Source organism: Chelonoidis abingdonii, chromosome 10 (genome assembly GCF_003597395.2).
Source record: "Chelonoidis abingdonii isolate Lonesome George chromosome 10, CheloAbing_2.0, whole genome shotgun sequence".
In the NCBI taxonomy this organism is placed as follows: Eukaryota; Metazoa; Chordata; order Testudines; family Testudinidae; genus Chelonoidis; species Chelonoidis abingdonii.
The window spans coordinates 77,169,144-77,187,226 of NC_133778.1; the positions used below are offsets into that span (position 1 = coordinate 77,169,144).

Here is an 18,083-nt window from a genome sequence, read left to right on the forward strand (position 1 = left end):
TCCACTCCCAATAATAGATGAGGAGGTGTCCATTCCAGGAGAGGCAAAGCGGCTTTTGTAAGGAGCCAGCCACTCCCAGTCCCTATTCAAGTCCAAATTAATGGTGTTAAATTTGCAAATGAATTTTGGTTCTGTTGTTTCTCTTTTAAGTCAGTTTCTGAAGTTTTTTTGTTCACGTATAGCTACTTTTAAATCTGTTCTAGAATGTCCAGGAAGATTGAAGTGTTCTCCTACTGGCTTTTGTGTGTTACTATTCCTGATGTCCGATTTGTGTCCATTTATTCTTTTACCTAAGGACTGTCCGGTCTGACCAATGTACATGGCAGAGGAGCATTGCTGGCACATAATGGCATATATAACATTAGTAGATGTGCAAGTGAATGAGCTTCTGATGGTATGGGTGATGTGGTTGGGTTCTCTGTCTGTATCCACAAAAACAACAAGGAGTTCAGTGGCACCTTAAAGACTAACAGATTTACATTACATTCCAAGAACTTGTTGGGTAATCTGTGCTCTGCTGTGTTATTTTCCCACAAATGTCTGGGTAGTTGAAGTCCCCTATCACCATCAATTCTTGCGCTTTGGATGATATTGTTAGTTGTTTAAAAAAACCTCATCCACCTCTTCTTCCTGGTTAAGTGGTCTGTAGTAGACCCCTATCATGACATCATCCCTGTTTTTTACCCCTTTTATCCTTTCCCAGAGACTTTCAACAAGTCAGTCTCCTATTTCCATCTCAACCTCAGTCCAAGCGTATGCATTTTTAATATATAAAGCAACACCTCTTCCCTTTTTTTCCCCTGCCTGTCCTTCCTGAGCAAGCTGTACCCTTCTATACGAATATTCCAGTCATGTCTATTATCCCATCAAGTCATCTGTGATGCCAACTATATCACAGTTGTGTTTATTAACTAGAATTTCAATTTATTCCTGCTTATTCCTTATACTGCTCGCATTGGTATACAGACATCTAAGATCCTGATATGATTTCCCCTCTGTTCTCTTGTCTCTCCCTTATCCCTGCTATAACATGCTGTCCAATAAGTTGAATTAACAACAAGATAATCGGGGCCTGATTTTTTGTTTTCAGTTCCCAGCCTCTATTTGTGCATGTGCAACTCTGCACTTGTGATAGACTTGAACTCCTGCATGTGGAAACAGTTAGTAGGGTCTGGGCACAGCTGCTGTGTCCCCCTTCCAGGTTATGGAGGCTGAGTTGAACCCCCACTAATTAATCTCTTGGCATGTGGCACAATACCTGTGAACCCCTCTTTCAAGCTCAGGCATGACCTGGGCCAATCTGCACTGGGAACTGCATGAGGCCTGTCCATAGCACTGTGATCTCTGATGGTAGTGGTGAATGCTATGAGCTTTTTAGGGCCAGATGGCTCCAGAATTCCCTGTTTTAAAGGGGCTAAATCCTCTATTTCCACATATACCAAAGGGTCTCCTCTTGCTGCGAGGCTTGAGACACTGGATAAGCTGCCTTGAGTTCACCTCTATCAGGGCTGGCTTTTAACGCCCACTACCTAGGAGGTGGGACAGGCAAGAGCTAGGCTAGTTGTGTCTATCCACCACCTTGCTGCCAGTGATCTTAGGATATGTCACCTGAGACCAAGACCAAGCCTCTTCCCCTGCAGCAATGTCCAGACTCTAATTTTTAGCACGCTAGCTTGAGCGAGTCTGTCTACTCTGGCTGGGAGGCTTGCTTTCAGCTGCAGTGTAGACATATCCTTATAGGCCTACCCCCAGTATCAGCGGTGCCCTGACCCAGCCTCTTTCTTCATGGGGCTCCCACTAGCCTAGACTGCCCACGTAGCTGATAAGCATTGGAGAGGTAATACATGTACTATCAAATTGTCTAAAACTAGAAAGATAGAGGGGAAATGTACAATGGATAGCAAATAAGGTACTGGGACAGACTGAAACTTCTCCACTTCATCCACGGAGGGCTCTCCCGGGGACTCCTACTGAAAACAATTCCACTTCCTCCCACAAGTCAAAATGTTACATGTGATATCACATGCAAATACAGAAGAACAAAACAAGGCAGTGGGGAATTGGGGAAGGTCTCAATGGAACATGAATGGGTTTCAGAAGCATCACGGTGTGTCATCAGTGAAGAACTCAGAGACTGAGAAATAAGACTTTTTTTTTTTTTAAATGTATCTAGCCTAAGATTCCTATGGTGTAAAATGGATGTCTGCTTCCACTTCCTTCCTCATGACCTTGGTCCTGCAAAGTTGAGCAAAAGGAGCACTTGACGACAAAGTCATTGTGGAGGAACTAAATGAATTCTTTGCTTCAGTCTTCATGGCTGAGGATGTTAGGGAGATTCCCAAACCTGAGCCATCTTTTGTAGGGGACAAAGCTGAGGAATTGTCACAGATTGAGGTGTCACTAGAGGAGGTTTTGGAATTAATTGATAAACTTAACAATAACAAGTCACCGGGACCAGATGGCATTCACCCAAGAATTCTGAAAGAACTCAAATGTGAAATTACGGAAGTATTAACTATGGTTTGTAACCTGTCCTTTAAATCAGCTTCTGTACCCAATGACTGGAAGATAGCTAATGTAAGGCCAATATTTAAAAAGGGCTCTAGAAGTGATCCCGGCAATTACGGACCAGTAAGTCTAACGTCAGTAGCAGGCAAATTAGTTGAAACAATAGTAAAGAATAAAATTGTCAGACACATAGAAGAACATAAATTGTTGGGCAAAAGTCAACATGGCTTCTGTAAAGGGAAATCATGTCTTACTAACCTATTAGAGTTCTTTGAAGGGGTCAACAAACATGTGGACAAGGGGGATCTACTGGACATAGTGTACCTAGATTTCCAGAAAGCCTTTGACAAGGTTCCTCACCAAAGGCTCTTATGTAAATTAGGTTATCATGGGATAAGAGGGAAGATCCTTTCATGGACTGAGAACTGGTTAAAAGTCAGGGAACAAAGGGTAGGAATAAATGGTAAATTTTCAGAATGGAGAGGGGTAACTAGTGGTGTTACCCAAGGGTCAGTCCTAAGACCAGTCCTATTCAACTTATTCATAAATGATCTGGAGAAAGGGGTAAACAGTGAGGTGGCGAAGTTTGCAGATGATACTAAATTGCTCAAGATAGTTAGGACCAAAGCAGATTGTGAAGAACTTCAAAAAGATCTCACAAAACTAAGTGATTGGGCAACAAAATGGCAAATAAAATTTAATGTGGATAAATGTAGAGTAATGCACATTGGAAAAAATAACCCCAACTATACATACAATATGATGGGGGGCTAATTTAGCTACAACTAATCAGGAAAGAGATCTTGGAGTCATCGTGGATAGCTCTCTGAAGAAGTCCATGCAGTGTGTAGCGGCAGTCAAAAAAGCAAACAAGACGTTAGGAATCATTAAAAAAGGGATAGAGAATAAGACGGAGAATATCTTATTTCCCTTATATAAATCCATGGTACGCCCACATCTTGAATACTGTGTACAGATGTGGTGGTCTCATCTCAAAAAAGTTATACTGGCATTAGAAAAGGTTCAGAGAAGGGCAACTAAAATAATTAGGGGTTTGGAACGGGTCCTATATGAGGAGAGATTAATGAGACTGGGACTTTTCAGCTTGGAAAAGAGGAGACTAAGGGGGGATATGATAGAGGTACATAAAACCATGAGCGGTATGGAGAAAGTGACTAAGGAAAAGTTATTTACTTGTTCCCATAATATAAGAACTAGGGGCCACCAAATGAAATTAATGGGCAGAAGGTTTAAAACAAATAAAAGGAAGTTCTTCACACAGCACACAGTCAACCTTTGGAACTCCTTGCCTGAGGAGGTTGTGAAGGCTAGGACTATAATAGGGTTTAAAAGAGAACTGGATAAATTCATGGAAGTGAAGTGCATTAATGGCTATTAGCCAGGATGGGTAAGGAGTGGTGTCCCTAACCTCTGTTTGTCAGAGGGTGGAGATGGATGGCAGGAGAGAGATCACTTGATCATTACCTGTTTAGGTTCACTCCCTCTGGGGCACCCGGCATTGGCCACTGTCGGCAGACAGGATACTGGGCTGGATGGACCTTTGGTCTGACCCAGTATGGCCATTCTGATGTTCTTATGAGCACATTTGTAGCTTTACTCTCATGAGTAGGCACACTGATCTCACTCATGTGAGTAAAGTAGTCCACGTTTTCAGATGGCTGCAGGATGGGAACCTGTGTTGGTATTATGGAAGTCCTGAAGCTCCATGTAGCCTGCAGCTCCAGTACTCTGTGTGTGCGCTCATTTCAAAAGAAATGTTTAGAAGAGAGAAATAGGTCAGAGTATATTAACCAGTGCTGAAACTTGAATGTGATAGAGAGCAAAAAAGCTCTCTTTCCAATGGGGAAGAGCTAGCTCCTTTCCCGTAGGGATTCTGAATCCATGGGGATAGAATAAATTAAAAATCATCACCCTCTTGCCTTCAGGAATCTTCAGTCTCGGGGGCCCAGAGAGAGAGAATCTTGTTTTGGAATCACAGAAGACTTTGGCCCTCCAGGCTTATGCTGGTTCTTCAGTTCTGATCTCAAGAGCTTGTGATTTTTTTCCCCTCTGTCTTCCCATCCTACTACAGCCAAATTCAACCACTGCCATTTTAAAAAAAAAAAGAAAAACCTCTTTATTTTGGTATCAGTTATACCTACTAGAAGAAAATCACTTGCAATATTTATATTTGTGGGATTCTGACTTCAGACTAGTCCTGATGCAATCTGGGCACAATCCAGAGTACTGTTTGATCGGAGTAGAGAAACCTGTTCTTGAAAGCAGCTTCAGCCACTATCAGTATCTTTCCCCTTCAACAAGTCTCACCTCTCTTAAGCAATTCACTCTTCTGCATTAAAATTATCATCAGATTCTTCATTTATATCAAGGTAATATTCTTTATAGGTTAATTAGTTCAAACAACAGAGTAAGCAAGAACTGGGGATTTCAGTAACTGTACATCCAGCACCAGCATTTATGACAAAAAAAAAAAAAGTATCAGCCTGTTGGTATATGGTAGGGCTCGTGCTGTGAAATTCATTTAACATACAGAGAGCCATTGTATGCAAATGAGGCTCTTTGCATGTTCAAGTTATTTTTTTGTGGCATAACCTGCAGTTGGGTGCTGGGCTTTGACCTCTAAGCTGAGTACCTGGTAGTGGGTGGGAAACACTTCAGAAATTAGTCCTTGTGAAGTGACTTTTGGAAATGTTGCCAAGCTTGTGGAACTCTTCTCATCATGTGTGGGGTGTCCTTTGTAAAGTACTTTAAGATCTACAGATGAGGCTAGATAAGAGCTAGATATTATTATTATAGGCCTTATGACTATCTTATTGGATAGATGAGGGCTGCAGGACAGGGTGCAGGTTCCCAATGAACAGGGCACCAAGTCTGGCTTCCCTTGCACAGTTTCCCAAGGACAGAGCTACAAGAATGGCAACCAAGAGTGTGGGGAGGAGAATGCCAGTCTGGAAGGTTAGGATCCAGGTGCTGAGTAGTGTTTTATCTCTGCTGCTCTTTATGGTGATATGTTTCAACTGGTTATGAAGATTTGCTCCTGCTAGAAAATCCTTGCTGGTCATTTCTGTCTTATTTTGCACTTCTGCTCCACCAGTCATTTTACCAGCTTCTGCTGCTCCACATTGGTAGATTACGCTCTCTTTTCCTGGGTGTGAAATCCCACTTCTGACACCATAGGAAACTTCTCAGGAAATAAGACGTAGGGTATGTTTACACATACACCGCTGCAGCAGCGCAGCTGCCGTGTGTCTGATGAAGGCACTTTATGCTGATGAGAGGAAGCTTTCCCATCCACATAATAAAACCACCTTCACGAATGGCAGAAGCGACATCAGCAGGAGAAGCTCTCCCGCCGACATAGCGTTGTCCACATCAGTACGACTTATGCCACTCCATGGTGGTTTATTCACCCCCCCCCGAGCAACATAAGTTCTGCCAACATAAACTGTAGTGTAGACATAACCTAAGCAGTGATCAGCAAGGACTTAGCAGGAGCAAATCTCCATCGCATCAGTTTAAAACAGTCACCACAAGCAAAACAAACAAAGAAAACCCCCATCTAACCAGGGTTCACCCGGCTCTCAACTTTCTCCCCCCTGGCTCCATAGCAGCCCTTTTTATAGCTCTCCCTCTCTGCACCTGTGCAGGGGGAGAGGGAACAGAAGCCAGGCTTAATCTCTTGCTTACTGGGGACTTGGTCTTCCCTCTGCCCCATGTCACAAGGTAAAATGTAGACTCTGGGAAGAGGAGGCTGGAATGGCCATGTGGAAGATAAAAGCCTTTCACATCTGTTGCTAATTTTATATTGCATGGAATCCAGCTTGTGTCAGTAGTGACTGAAAGTTGTTGCCATCTGCTTCAGCACTTCAGTAGCTTATTTGAAATGAACGAATTGGTCTTAGTTCAATTCCTAGTGAGCAGGTGTCTACGTCACAAAAACAATTAATATGTCTGCTCCTTAGGTCAGGGACTACACAGTTTTCCTGTGTTTTGTACCGTGCTGAGCACTCTAGTGCTCTAGGATTAACAAACTGCAGCATTTGCACTAACTGGTGCCCTGTTAGAAGTCCTTGATGAGAAAAAGGCAAGGAGTGATTGAGCGGGGAGACTGAACTCCCCTCTAACCCTAGGAGGTCCAAGGTAGGGCATGGTAGAGAAGGTTGTATTGCCATTGTCTGTGCTGTACCAGTTTTATGCAAAGATAAGTCTCCAAGGCTGTCAACCTGGCATCTTCTGACATGGGCAAGGACGCCCAGCGGGCCAGCCTTTACTCCACCCGTGGTCTTCAGGGGATATTTTGTTGGTGGTTCCTTCATGGAGCTGTGAGCACTGGCACAGTTCACGGATGCCCCCATGCTCGCCCTTTCTGCACATGCCTGCCCCCAGCTGAGATGTTTCAGCCGTTCTTTCAGCTCCTTCAGAACCTTCTGCTTAGGGTGTGGTTGCACGTGACCGTGTTAGCCTCCTGCTGGCACTGGCCAAGTTGGTCATCCATCAGTCCGGGATAGGGAAGCTCATTGGGGAAGTTCTCTGTGACTGGGGTCTACTTTTGGTTCTTACTTGTCTCACGTCTCTGGACAGAGTTCCTCTGGGGTGTGTCCACTGACTCCTTTGTCAGGGGTTCACTGCTTAGTGTCACCAGCTGGTACTTGTTTTGAACCATTGACCTCTACTCCTGTCTCTCTGTTATCTTTTGTTGTCCCTCTGAATCATGTGTGCTCTGTGCTCCCTCCCTCAATTGAGGTGGCTGGCCTTCTGTCCCAGGTGCGGTTAGGCCCCCCTCCCAGAAGTCATCTGAGCTGGCATCTCTTCTGTCTGTTCACTTTATAAAAAACCTGCTTTTTATGTTAGTGAGACTTTTCTGACCTTTGCTGTGACCACATCTCCCACTCGGATTTGCTTAATAGGGAAAAAAATCCCACTTATTTTGACTTCAGCCTATAAATATCTGACAAAGAACTGCTGAATTAATTTCCGGTAACTGATAAGTGAACCCTTCTTCCTCCAGTCTTGGTCAGCGAATGAATGAGTCAGTCTAGTGAATAGATTTGGGCGACTGGTAGATCTCGCTGAAAGGATAAAAGAATTTCATTTTCTTTTTCATATCAGTGTAAATGAGCTGTCGGTATAGATGTCATTCAAGAATCTCTTTGTTATTTTAATGATCCTGCATTAAAGCGTGCAGGAAATTACAAGGCATGTATAATTTAACTATTGCATGTGAAATTATAGTGGAAATTCATAGCTCTCTTGTAATAAGGGGATTAGATGTTATTGGAGGTAAGAGGGCAAAAGTGCAACTTGAGGATTTTGTTTATAAAATAGAATTTCTCTTCCCTTTGCAATTCTTTTTTGTTGTGATTTTTTTTTTAACTGCTGACTTTTTTTTCCCATTTGATTTATTGCATGCAATTTTCCTGCATGACTTGTTTATTAGCTATTAGGTTTTGGCATCTTACAGTCTGTTTATAGAGCCACCAAGATTGGCAGGTTGGCCTCTTCTAGCCCTGAGTCAGGCAGCATAATTTGCCTCTTACAGTTTTATTTTGTTTTCAGTCTGAAACTTTTCTTGTCTCCCTGCCTCCCTTTTGTGTATGCAGGACAGGGTATATTTATGGCTTGCTGCAGCATGCTTGTTGCAACAGAATTTATTCTGGAGGCGAGGATGTGCCTTAGAGGTATGTGAAGCCTTCCTGTGAGATCTGATGCTGATTGGAATGTTGACCCAGGTATAAGATTTGAACATGCATGGGGGCAAATGCCAGTTGTCAACGTCCCATAATAAAAATAGACTTTCCTTTACCTCCGAAGCCATGACTGGCAGTGTGTTGTACTCTGCCCCCGTGGAGATTGGAGCCCTTGTCCTCGGAGCATCTTGACATAGCAAAGGCCAGGAGTTTTTTGAAGACGATGCACTCCTTCCTTAGGAGAGTTGAAACTTGACCTTTATTTTGTGGGTGAGATTTATGGTTTGTAGAAGCTGCTTAAGTGATTTCCTAAACTCTGCTTGTGTTTTTTCTGTATAACAATCGTGTTCAATTTTGTTTCTGCAGGCTGCCAAAAGAGTGATCTTGCTATCGGGAACCCCTGCCATGTCACGCCCCGCAGAGCTTTATACGCAGATTGTGGCTGTCAGGCCAACCTTCTTCCCTCAGTTCCATTCCTTCGGACTCCGCTACTGTGATGCCAAGAAGGTACCAGAGTGTATTATCTATGAAATGCTAGCCTAGGACGTGCATGTTCATGTGATCACAAACAGCTGTACAGATCTGGCAGGGTACTTATTTCTTTGCCAAAGTGGAGACCCTCACCCCACTTCTGCTCCTGCTGCGTGTAGCCTCTGCCTGTAATTTTAGGACGAGTCTCTTCTCTTGCTCACAGCAGTGTTTTGAAAGCTCTCATACTGTGAAGCATTTTGTGCAGCGTGTAAACTGTGTACTTGGGCTAGGGGAAGCAAAGCTACTCAATTAAAATCTGCCTTAGTGAGAACCTGGCTTAAAAGACCAAAAGGCAAATCAGTCATCACAGCAGTAAGCGAGTCTGATATGAGAAGATCTGACCCTGTGGTGTCTGACTGTGAGAAGCGGCTGCAGGTTTGGGCTGGCCATCTGGAAAGCAGTTTCTAGTCCCATGTATGTTAATGCTACTTTTTAACAGCCTGAAGAACTTTACTGTTTGAACATTGCAGCCCTGCTTTTGCTAAGTCCAGAGGCAGAGGAGCAATGGAGACTATAAACCACCTGATCTTGGAACTGCCTGGCTGCCGGGCTGGGGCCTAGCATGTATTAGAGTAGCTTAAAGACTCCCTAAATTTACGCCAGCTGCCACTGGCTCCCAACGGTCATTACAGCAGCGCTGGATCAATCAGACCCAGCCATGCTGGCAGCAAGGAGGGATGTGGAGTAGGAGCTTCAGTGGTAATGTATTGACACTGTTGATTTAACTTAAGGTCACACTGCATGAGGAGTCAGGAAAGCGGCCCTACCTGCTGGGTTCTGTAAGATTCCTGCATTAGTGTTAGCTAAGTGCGGCATACCTGGCAGAGAATGGAAACCTCTCATTTTCCCAGCCACAGTGGGATCCCTCGACACACATGTGACGGTTCTCGGGGTGCCCAGGACTGAGTCATTTTGTTACGTTTAGAGAGAGGAAGTCTTTTTCTTGTGATAGCTTGGCATCGGCTCCCTGGCGCTGCCAGCTTTTCAGCCACTCAAGCACTGTCCTCTGGGCTTATGCCACCCCTTCCTTTGCCTTGTAGGTGTGCCCCAGTCCCCTTGAATCATTCCCCTGTGGTATCCACCCCTAATGCCAGCTACCCTCAAAAATACCACGTCTGCTGTCCCCGAAGAAACAGTGAACACACTAGCTTGTAAGATTCAGCTCAAGACCTGCACTTTACTTAGCACCGAAATATATTGATAGTGACAACAAGAATAAGTGTATTATCAAAGTGTAGAGATTCTGGAGAGAATGAGTGAGGATATTGGAAACAAATGGCTACATATAAAACAAAATCCTAGCATAACGCTTTTTAGAGACTAAACTCAACTATCAGGTTAACCTCCTGTGTGAAGAAGTTTCTCACCTAAAGTCTTTTGCAGCTTTCAATCAAGATAAGCTCAGATCCCGTTTTCATAAATGTGAACATGCTGCCCATTTAATTGATGAGGGTGTGCTTTCTTTGCATCCTAAATATGCCGCTAAAGTTCATTGTGTGTCGCTCCGAGACAGGATAACCACCTGTGGCTTGGTTTTTCTGTATGCTGCTTCCCTGGTGACTTAACATCTCTTTATTAATATCTAACTTTGTATGTAAATGGACATCCATTGTGTGTGTTTATGATGCTTAATTTAAATCTGGACAGAGAGAGACACATTTCTTACTCCTCTCTGGAGGAAAATCTGTTTTTCACTTCTGCCTTGACTTTCAATCCATATTTTCAGTATAGTGACTTACCATTCACAACAATATTAATGACCAATGTAAACTCAGCTTTTATTTAAGACCTCGTGACAGTCTTTGCTGACCCTGAATGTACATACCAGAACTGGGATATTCTTGGCATTAAGGGGTTCTTGGGTTACACCGTGAAGCTCATTCAGAGGGGCACTGTGCATTCAGCCTATCTTTAATGCAGCTTCTTAATTCTTCCTGTCTGAGCAGTGTCAGGAGCACTTCTTGGGGGGAAACAAGACGTGGCCTAATCTCTCTGGCTTTCTGCGGTGCAAGAGGCTGAATGGTAGTGTGTAGGACTAAATAGGTTTGGTATTCCATAGATCTTTGGGGTAGGGGTCCACATGACTAACTACTGCTTCAGCTGCAAGCCATATGGATCTCAGGTTGGACGTTGAATTGGACGAAGAACACTGAGTTGACGGAAATAAAATAGAGCTCCTCACGTACCCACTAGGAGTTCAGCAGCAGGGAAGTATTAAACTGGGTCTCATAAAGGTCAGTGCTTGAACCACTGTATAAATGAGCTTGCAGCCTACGGTAAAACCAGCAGGAAGGGTCACCATCAATTTCAACTCCCTGCTTTAAACGGCCACTGCCGAGCATCCCCAAGGTTTCCATTACAATTTCGTTTCACTGTGAAAGACCCACCTTTACTAGGCAGCTGAGTATTGCCGCTGCTTTAGAGCGGTCACTTGAGATAGGTTGTGCTGTCGTTAATGCTGGTGAATGATAGTGGCGACTGCAGTGAACCTAGAAAGAATTCAGTCAGAGATTCTGCAAAGAACCTGGGGTGCTTTATAACTGGAAAGCGGTGTAGATGAGATGTGAGGGAAGCAAATGAGATTTCTACATGTTAGGAGCATAAGTAGTCCTTGAAGGCGGTGGCGGGGGGGACAGGGCAGGAAACCTGGGAGGAGTTTGTTGATCTGCTATAAAAAGACAGTTTCTCTTGGTGTCAAGCTGCCTTTGGTGTAAATCTCTGTAGTGAGAATAATTCAGAAGATGCTGAGGAAAGGAGGCAGAGGCTAAAATCAGGAAGAGAAGCCTCTGAGGATGCAGGGTTTTGGTTGTTCCGAGTTGAATTGCCCTGACAAGAAGGGGTCCTTCCCTTCAGTGTGCTCTGATCCCAGATCGCCGTAGGGCAAATTAAGAACAGATCAGTTTGAGGGCTATGACCTACTTTTAATGGGAGTGTTTTGTCTGTGAGAGTGGAACTTAATACATGGCCTGCGGCCATGCCTCCTTTCAGCTACGTGCTCTTTGAACCTCACAAATTCAGCATGGGCAGGCCTGGTTGGTACTTGGATGAGAAACCTCAAAGGAAAATAGCCAGATGTTGCAGGTCAGGACTGAACCAGTCTCTCAGGATAGCACTGGGGTGCTGGGTTGCTGCAGGTATGGCCCTTTTAGCTGAGACACAACCAAGGTCCTGGCCATTTTTGGTTCCTCTGCATTCCTCACAATAGTCAGGGTTTTTGGCCCGGTGTCCTGGCCAGATTCCAATTTTGGTAACCATTCTGCATCCTTAAAATTCCTCTTTTCAGTTTCAACTGGAAGTGGTGGTGGAATTTACTTGCCGTCCTAAGCAGCCGGTGTAGCATTGCTGTGCACTGTTGAAACAGGTGCTTCTTAAAACCGCAGAGGCAACTAGACTGTGGCAGTGAGTGGAATTAAATGGAGTGAAAGAGAGTTTGAAAAGTGTCTTGAAACCCATTGGAATGAAAGGTGCTATATAAATGAGTTGTTATTAATAAATCCTGTTGTAATCGTTACATTAAACAAAAATTGACAAACCTGAACCATTTAATTTAAAATAAAATCCTGGCAATTCAGCATTTAAAAAGAATTGATTTCGTTTCATAGCAGAAACCTACAAATCTCTGGCAAATGCAATAAGAAAAGATGTAAAACAAGAGTTTTATTGGTTCATGATCCAATTCCTTGGCACCTCTGCTTTTAAAACTGCAACAAATGAAATGTCACCTGTTTTATTTACAAGCTCAGCTCGGCTCAATTTCTTGAAGTAGAGGCTGTGAAGCCATTTTTCAAACTGGTTGAAGTTGGCAAATAACAAATAAAAAAATTAATGTCTAGATCAGCATGTGCTCTGAATTGTAAGGGTTCGGCAGCTTCTGTTAACACTGTAATAAATTTACTGACTTGAGTGAGATGCTTTAACACTTTGATAAGAAATTCACAGTTGATGCATTTTGTTCTGGGATATTATGGACCAAAGCCAGATGTGTGTGTTGGCGGAATAAACTTCTAGTCATTTTTTCCTCTGTCTTTCAGGAGAAGACATTAAAGTATGTTTTAATAATTCTAGTAATAGACTAGTTTTAGACACCATGTCCTATTAAACATATTACTGTCACGTTCTCATGTTAACTATATTTTTTTAGAATTACTTTTTTTCAATTTTCAGTTTTCTAGAAATGACCCATCAGAACTCACTGCTAGGATTAGTTATTAAAATTCATGTATAGATTTGATTTAGCAATAAAGGTACATTTGCTACTGTGTGACCTAGTGTGATGCCGACTTAACACCATTGAAATCAGTCGTGTAACATTGGCATCTTCGTTGGCTAACTGTCAACAGAGCCGATACAATGCGATCAGTGGTAGTGCATCATGATTACGGCAGCATCCTTTTCTTTCCTACCCATGTGCTTCTACCCTAAGCAGCATCATCCACCTCTAGATGCCATAAAGGACTTCAGTGTCTATGGCCCATCTGATTCCATCCCATTCCAAATCTTATATCTCTCTTCTGTCATCATAGTATCTGTGTGTCTTCCAGTCATGCAGTAAGCAGTGTGACCTATATCTGTCATGTGTGGTTCGTTCTCTCTCTCTCTCTTACCCGCACCCCCACCTCCACCCCCAGCCTGGGGGAGAATTGTGTGTGGAGTGTTTTATTTTTGGTGAGGTTTTACTTTTCGGGGGAGGGGATTGGTTGTCGTTTGGGGTTTTTTTTAAATGAACATGCTGGTCTCTGCGTGTGTTTAGTGAGGGTAGGTTGAAGAAGTGTGCCTGACATTTGGGATGGAAGCTGTGGGGTTTGTGATAGTCCTTAGTTCCTTACATGGTCCCTGCCCCAAGGCACTTACAATCTCTCTGTTCTGTTTGTACAGCACCCAGCACATTGGGGTCCATGACTGGGGCTCCTGGGTGCTACAGTAATAATAATAACAACAGGGATGTTATTCAGTCAGTCAGAAAATATTATATTGCCTCTGCATAAATCCATGGTATGCCCACATCCTGAATACTGCGTGCAGATGTGGCCGCCCCATCTTAAAAAAAAAAAAAGAAAAAGAAAAAGACTGGGACTTTTCAGCTTGAAAAGAGGCAACAAAAGACAGGATATGATAGAGGTCTAAAAAACCATGGCTGGTGTAGAGAAAGTGAATAAGGAAGTGTTATTTACTCCTCCTCATAACATAAGAATTAGGGGTCATCAAATGAAATTAATAGGCAGCAGGTTTAAAACAAACAAAAGGAAGTATTTTTTCACACAGTGCACAGTTAACCTGTGGAACTCCTTGCCAGAGGATGATGTGAAGGCCAAGACTATAGCAGGGTTCAAAAAAGAACTAGATAAGTCCATGGAGGATCGGTCCATCAATGGCTATTAGCCAGGATGGGCAGGGATGGTGTCCCTAGCCTCTGTTTGCCAGAAGCTGGGAATGAGCGACAGGGGAATGGATCACTTGATGATTATCAGTGCTGTTTGTTCCCTCTGGGGCACCTGGCACTGGCCACTGTCAGAAGAGAGCATACTGGACTAGATGGACCTTTTGGTCTGACCCGGTATGGCCGTTCTTATGTTCGTAGACCAACCCCTGAGGAAGCTGGAGAGGACTTTCATTCCTGAGCTTTAGGCTAGATGCTGGGCTTGGCCCATTGAGCGCCTGGAAGATAAGAACTCAGACTCCTTGGTTCCTCCCTAGAGACCTCTAGCGAGAGTGAGAATTGGTGCCGATCACAGTCATGATTTTGCACAAACAGCTTTCAGTATTTTTTAAATTAAAAGTAAATAAGTAACAAATAGAATATGGTTACATTTGTGAAATTGCAACAGAAGTCTCTGCTCGCTGTCTCTGTAATAAATCCGTCCCAGTGCTAGAACAGCAGAGCAGAACTGTATGGGAGTTCTGGTGAGATAAAGCAACTTTCTGTTGAAATTCCATGTAAACATTCTGTTCAATTTTGATCACCACATTATGTAAAATTAAATGTTGTAGTGATTAACATGCTTCAAACAAGGGCACGAAGGCTGATCCCAGAATGAAAGACTGTAAGCTCTGAAGTAAGTTAAAAAAACCCTTTGCTTATGTAGCCTGAAAAAGGGAAAATGTTCTGAGGCATTTTAGTTGGAGAATATATCAATTTTAATGGCGTTGGTTGTCAACTTAGTTGTTCTCTGCTGAAGCAGATAAGAGAACAATATGGTGTGACATTCAGGAAAGCACATCCAAAGCCGTCTTCAAAATCACATTTCCAAATACACTGTGCTCCAGTCTGGGAAGAAATACTGATGATTGCACTGAGAGCTTTACATCTTCAGATCACTTCTCAAACATTAACTCTTTCACCTTCACACACACGCACCCCCGCCAGAGAAGCAGGTAATTGCATTTTACACGATTGTTGGTGTCTGCACTGTGCTAAAAATAATAACAATGGGAGTACATGCAGCTTTACCGACAACTAAAGAGACCAGACCCCACCCCAAGGATCCTACAAGCTAAATTACATTTTATATGGTGAAGGCGACTGATAAAGATGTGGGGGAGGGATGACAGGACAAAGGCCTGGTGAGCAGTGGCGGCTTTAGAGTTAGTGGGGCCCTATGCGCAGCTTCGTTTTCACACACACCCCCTTGGGACCCAGCCAAGAAAAAGAACATTCTCTCTTATTTCCCTCCCGTTGTTCATTCTTTTATTCTTCCTCTTCCTCCTATATTATAAGTAATGGGAAGTAAATGAAAATATAGTGAGATACTTTGATTGGGGCGGGGGTTGGGGTGCAGGAGAGAGCGCAGGGTGTGGGCTCTGGGCTGGGGCAGGGAGTTGGGGTGTGAGAGGGGGCCAGAGAGTCTCTGCATGTTGCTGCCCGCAGACACCGCTCCCGCAGCTCTCATTGGCCACAGTTCTTGGTCGAGTCAGCACTCAGGGCAGGAGTAGGGTGTGGAGACATACTCCCCCCCCCCCCACACACACACGGTGGCAGGGACATGCAGGCCGCTGCCACGCAGAGGGAGGGAGGCAGAGCGGGCAGGGAGCCGCCTTAGCGCTACTGCATTGCTGCTGGCACATCTCTACACGCCCCTTGGGTGAAGGGGGACAGTGGGTCTCTGCACACACAGCCACCTCTCTCCAGTCCCTCACCCCTGGGCCGCACAGGGACGTGCCAGCAGTTGGCCGCTTCCGGGAGTGGCGTGGGGCCACCAACCACGGCATGCAGGCAGCCTGTCTGCCTGAGCCCTGCTGTGCTGCTGGCCAGGACTCAAGGACAGGTAGTCAGATATTTTTCCTGCATTTTGTTTCATGGTAAATCCGCACCTGCTGGTGAGGTGCTGCTCCTCAGCTACTTCACCTGCCTGTGGGACCCCCACAGTGTTCGCCTCAAGTCCCAGGCTAGCAGTGTCTGTCACAGTCTTGTTCCCGGGCTCTCTCTCACCTGCATCCAATGCAACATAGTCCTTCTTCCTTCCACCGATGCCCCCCCACGCACTACAGCCAAGATGGTGCCCCTGCCTTCCAACTCCTCCCCACAGTCATGGAATCTCCTGGCTTCATGCCCCTCTCAACCATTGACCCTTCATTAGTATCTGAGCACCTTCCATGTAAAATCAATAGCAACAGCAATGTCCCTAATGGACTTCATGGAGTCTTTGGTATTTTCAGGGGCAATAGGCTGCTTGCAGTAGGGCTTTCGTGGTAAGAACTGGAGCATAAACGGCCTATCCGTGTTAGGAGTGTCATTCTTACTGTGAAAAGGCTTTTTCAAAGGAGGAAGGCTTTGCAGCATTTCCTGAAGACAGGCAGACTCTGGATTCGCCTGTTCTCCTGTGGAAGTTTGTTCCCTAGCCAGATCCCCTTCACTGAGAATGACTTAAAGGCTCCTGGGACTTTTGTTGCTGATGATCATGCTTTGCTCTTCCTCAGATGCCATGGGGCTGGGACTACTCCGGATCTTCCAACCTAGGAGAACTGAAGCTTTTGCTTGAAGAATCTGTCATGATCCGCCGCCTGAAATCAGATGTGCTCTCCCAGCTTCCAGCAAAACAGCGCAAAATGGTAGTGGTGGCTCCTGAAGGCATGAATGCAAAGACCGAGGCTGAGCTGGCTGCCACTGCAAAGGAGATGGCCAAAGGATACAGAAGTGTGAGTCAGAAATTGTTAACATGATGGACTGTTGATATTTCAGGTGCTCACTTAAAATCAGTGGAGAGCAATTCCCAGATTCTTAGATCATCATTGAAATGTACAGCAGATGTTATCAAGGGTACTGTTTTTAAATGGTTCTCTTGGGTATCCAAGAATGCACAACATCAATAATCATAACAGGTCAGCTTCCTCTTTCCTTAGTTTCAGCTGTTTCATCTTCTTGTCATGCTGCATATCACTTTCATTTCCCCTGTCATTCACCTTTTATCTCCTGTTCACTCTATTTACTGTCTTTCACTTCTCTGTATTTACTCTCCTGTCCTGCCTTATAAGCCCCACTTACCTTACAAGTGTAACCGACAGGATTATGAATCACAGTTGTGGCCAACTATTTTTGTGCCTCTGTGGACAGAAAATGCTTTTTCACCCGTGTTAGAGACCCGTGCTGTTTATTTTATTGACTTTTCTATGGTGCTTATCATGTTTGTATCTAAGCTTCTGACAAACTTCAGTTTACCCTCACAACACCTCTGCTGCTATTCCCATTTTACAGATGGGACTCGGAGGCCTAGAGAAAGTCGTGTTATGTCTGCATGGAGCCACTGTGATTTTACCCGTGCTAGCTCTTATCAACCTCATGCACTAAACAATAGCAGCGCTGTGAGCAGCAGGATGGGCTAGCCATCCTGGGTATATAGCTAGGGTTTCTACTGGGACTGTACTCTGGCAGCTAGTCTGTACCATTGCTTGTGCAGCAGCAACTGTGCTGCTATTTTTTAGCATTTTAACTCGATCAAAACTAGTTACTCGAAATTACACCTTCAGCTCTGTCGTAGATGTACCTGAAATGACTTGCTCAAGGTCACGCAGAAAGTCTGTGGCAGAGCAGGGTCTCGCAAGTACTCCAACCACTGAACCCATCTGGTAGAGAGATCTGTTCTAAAACTTGGTTCTCTAATGTGGTTGTAACACATTTTTCTGTCCACACCAGTTAGAAAAAAAGCAAATTATGGCGTGATTTGGCCACAGCTGCGCTTAAATATGGGTATGCTTGTAGTGCAGACAAAGCTCTCTACACACAGCATCTCTTGGGGGAAAATAAAAAGTGCAATTCACGTGAGAGTATTCCTTCAGTTTTCCAAACTTTAATTTTCTGCTGGGGGCAAATCTACTTCTTCCCACTCTTGGGTGGTCCCCAGT

At 44.3% G+C, this 18,083-nt stretch overlaps 1 protein-coding gene across 2 annotated transcripts in view; it reads left to right on the forward strand.

The window, feature by feature from the left end:
- Nucleotides 1-18,083, forward strand: part of SMARCAL1 (SNF2 related chromatin remodeling annealing helicase 1) — a 189,702-nt gene that overhangs the window by 153,733 nt on the left and 17,886 nt on the right. For both annotated transcript variants that reach the window (XM_075070322.1, XM_032764427.2), the window contains 2 exons: nucleotides 8,583-8,723; nucleotides 16,662-16,880. In XM_075070322.1, the coding sequence (XP_074926423.1) occupies nucleotides 8,583-8,723; nucleotides 16,662-16,880 (360 nt within the window). The remainder of the gene's footprint in view (nucleotides 1-8,582; nucleotides 8,724-16,661; nucleotides 16,881-18,083) is intronic.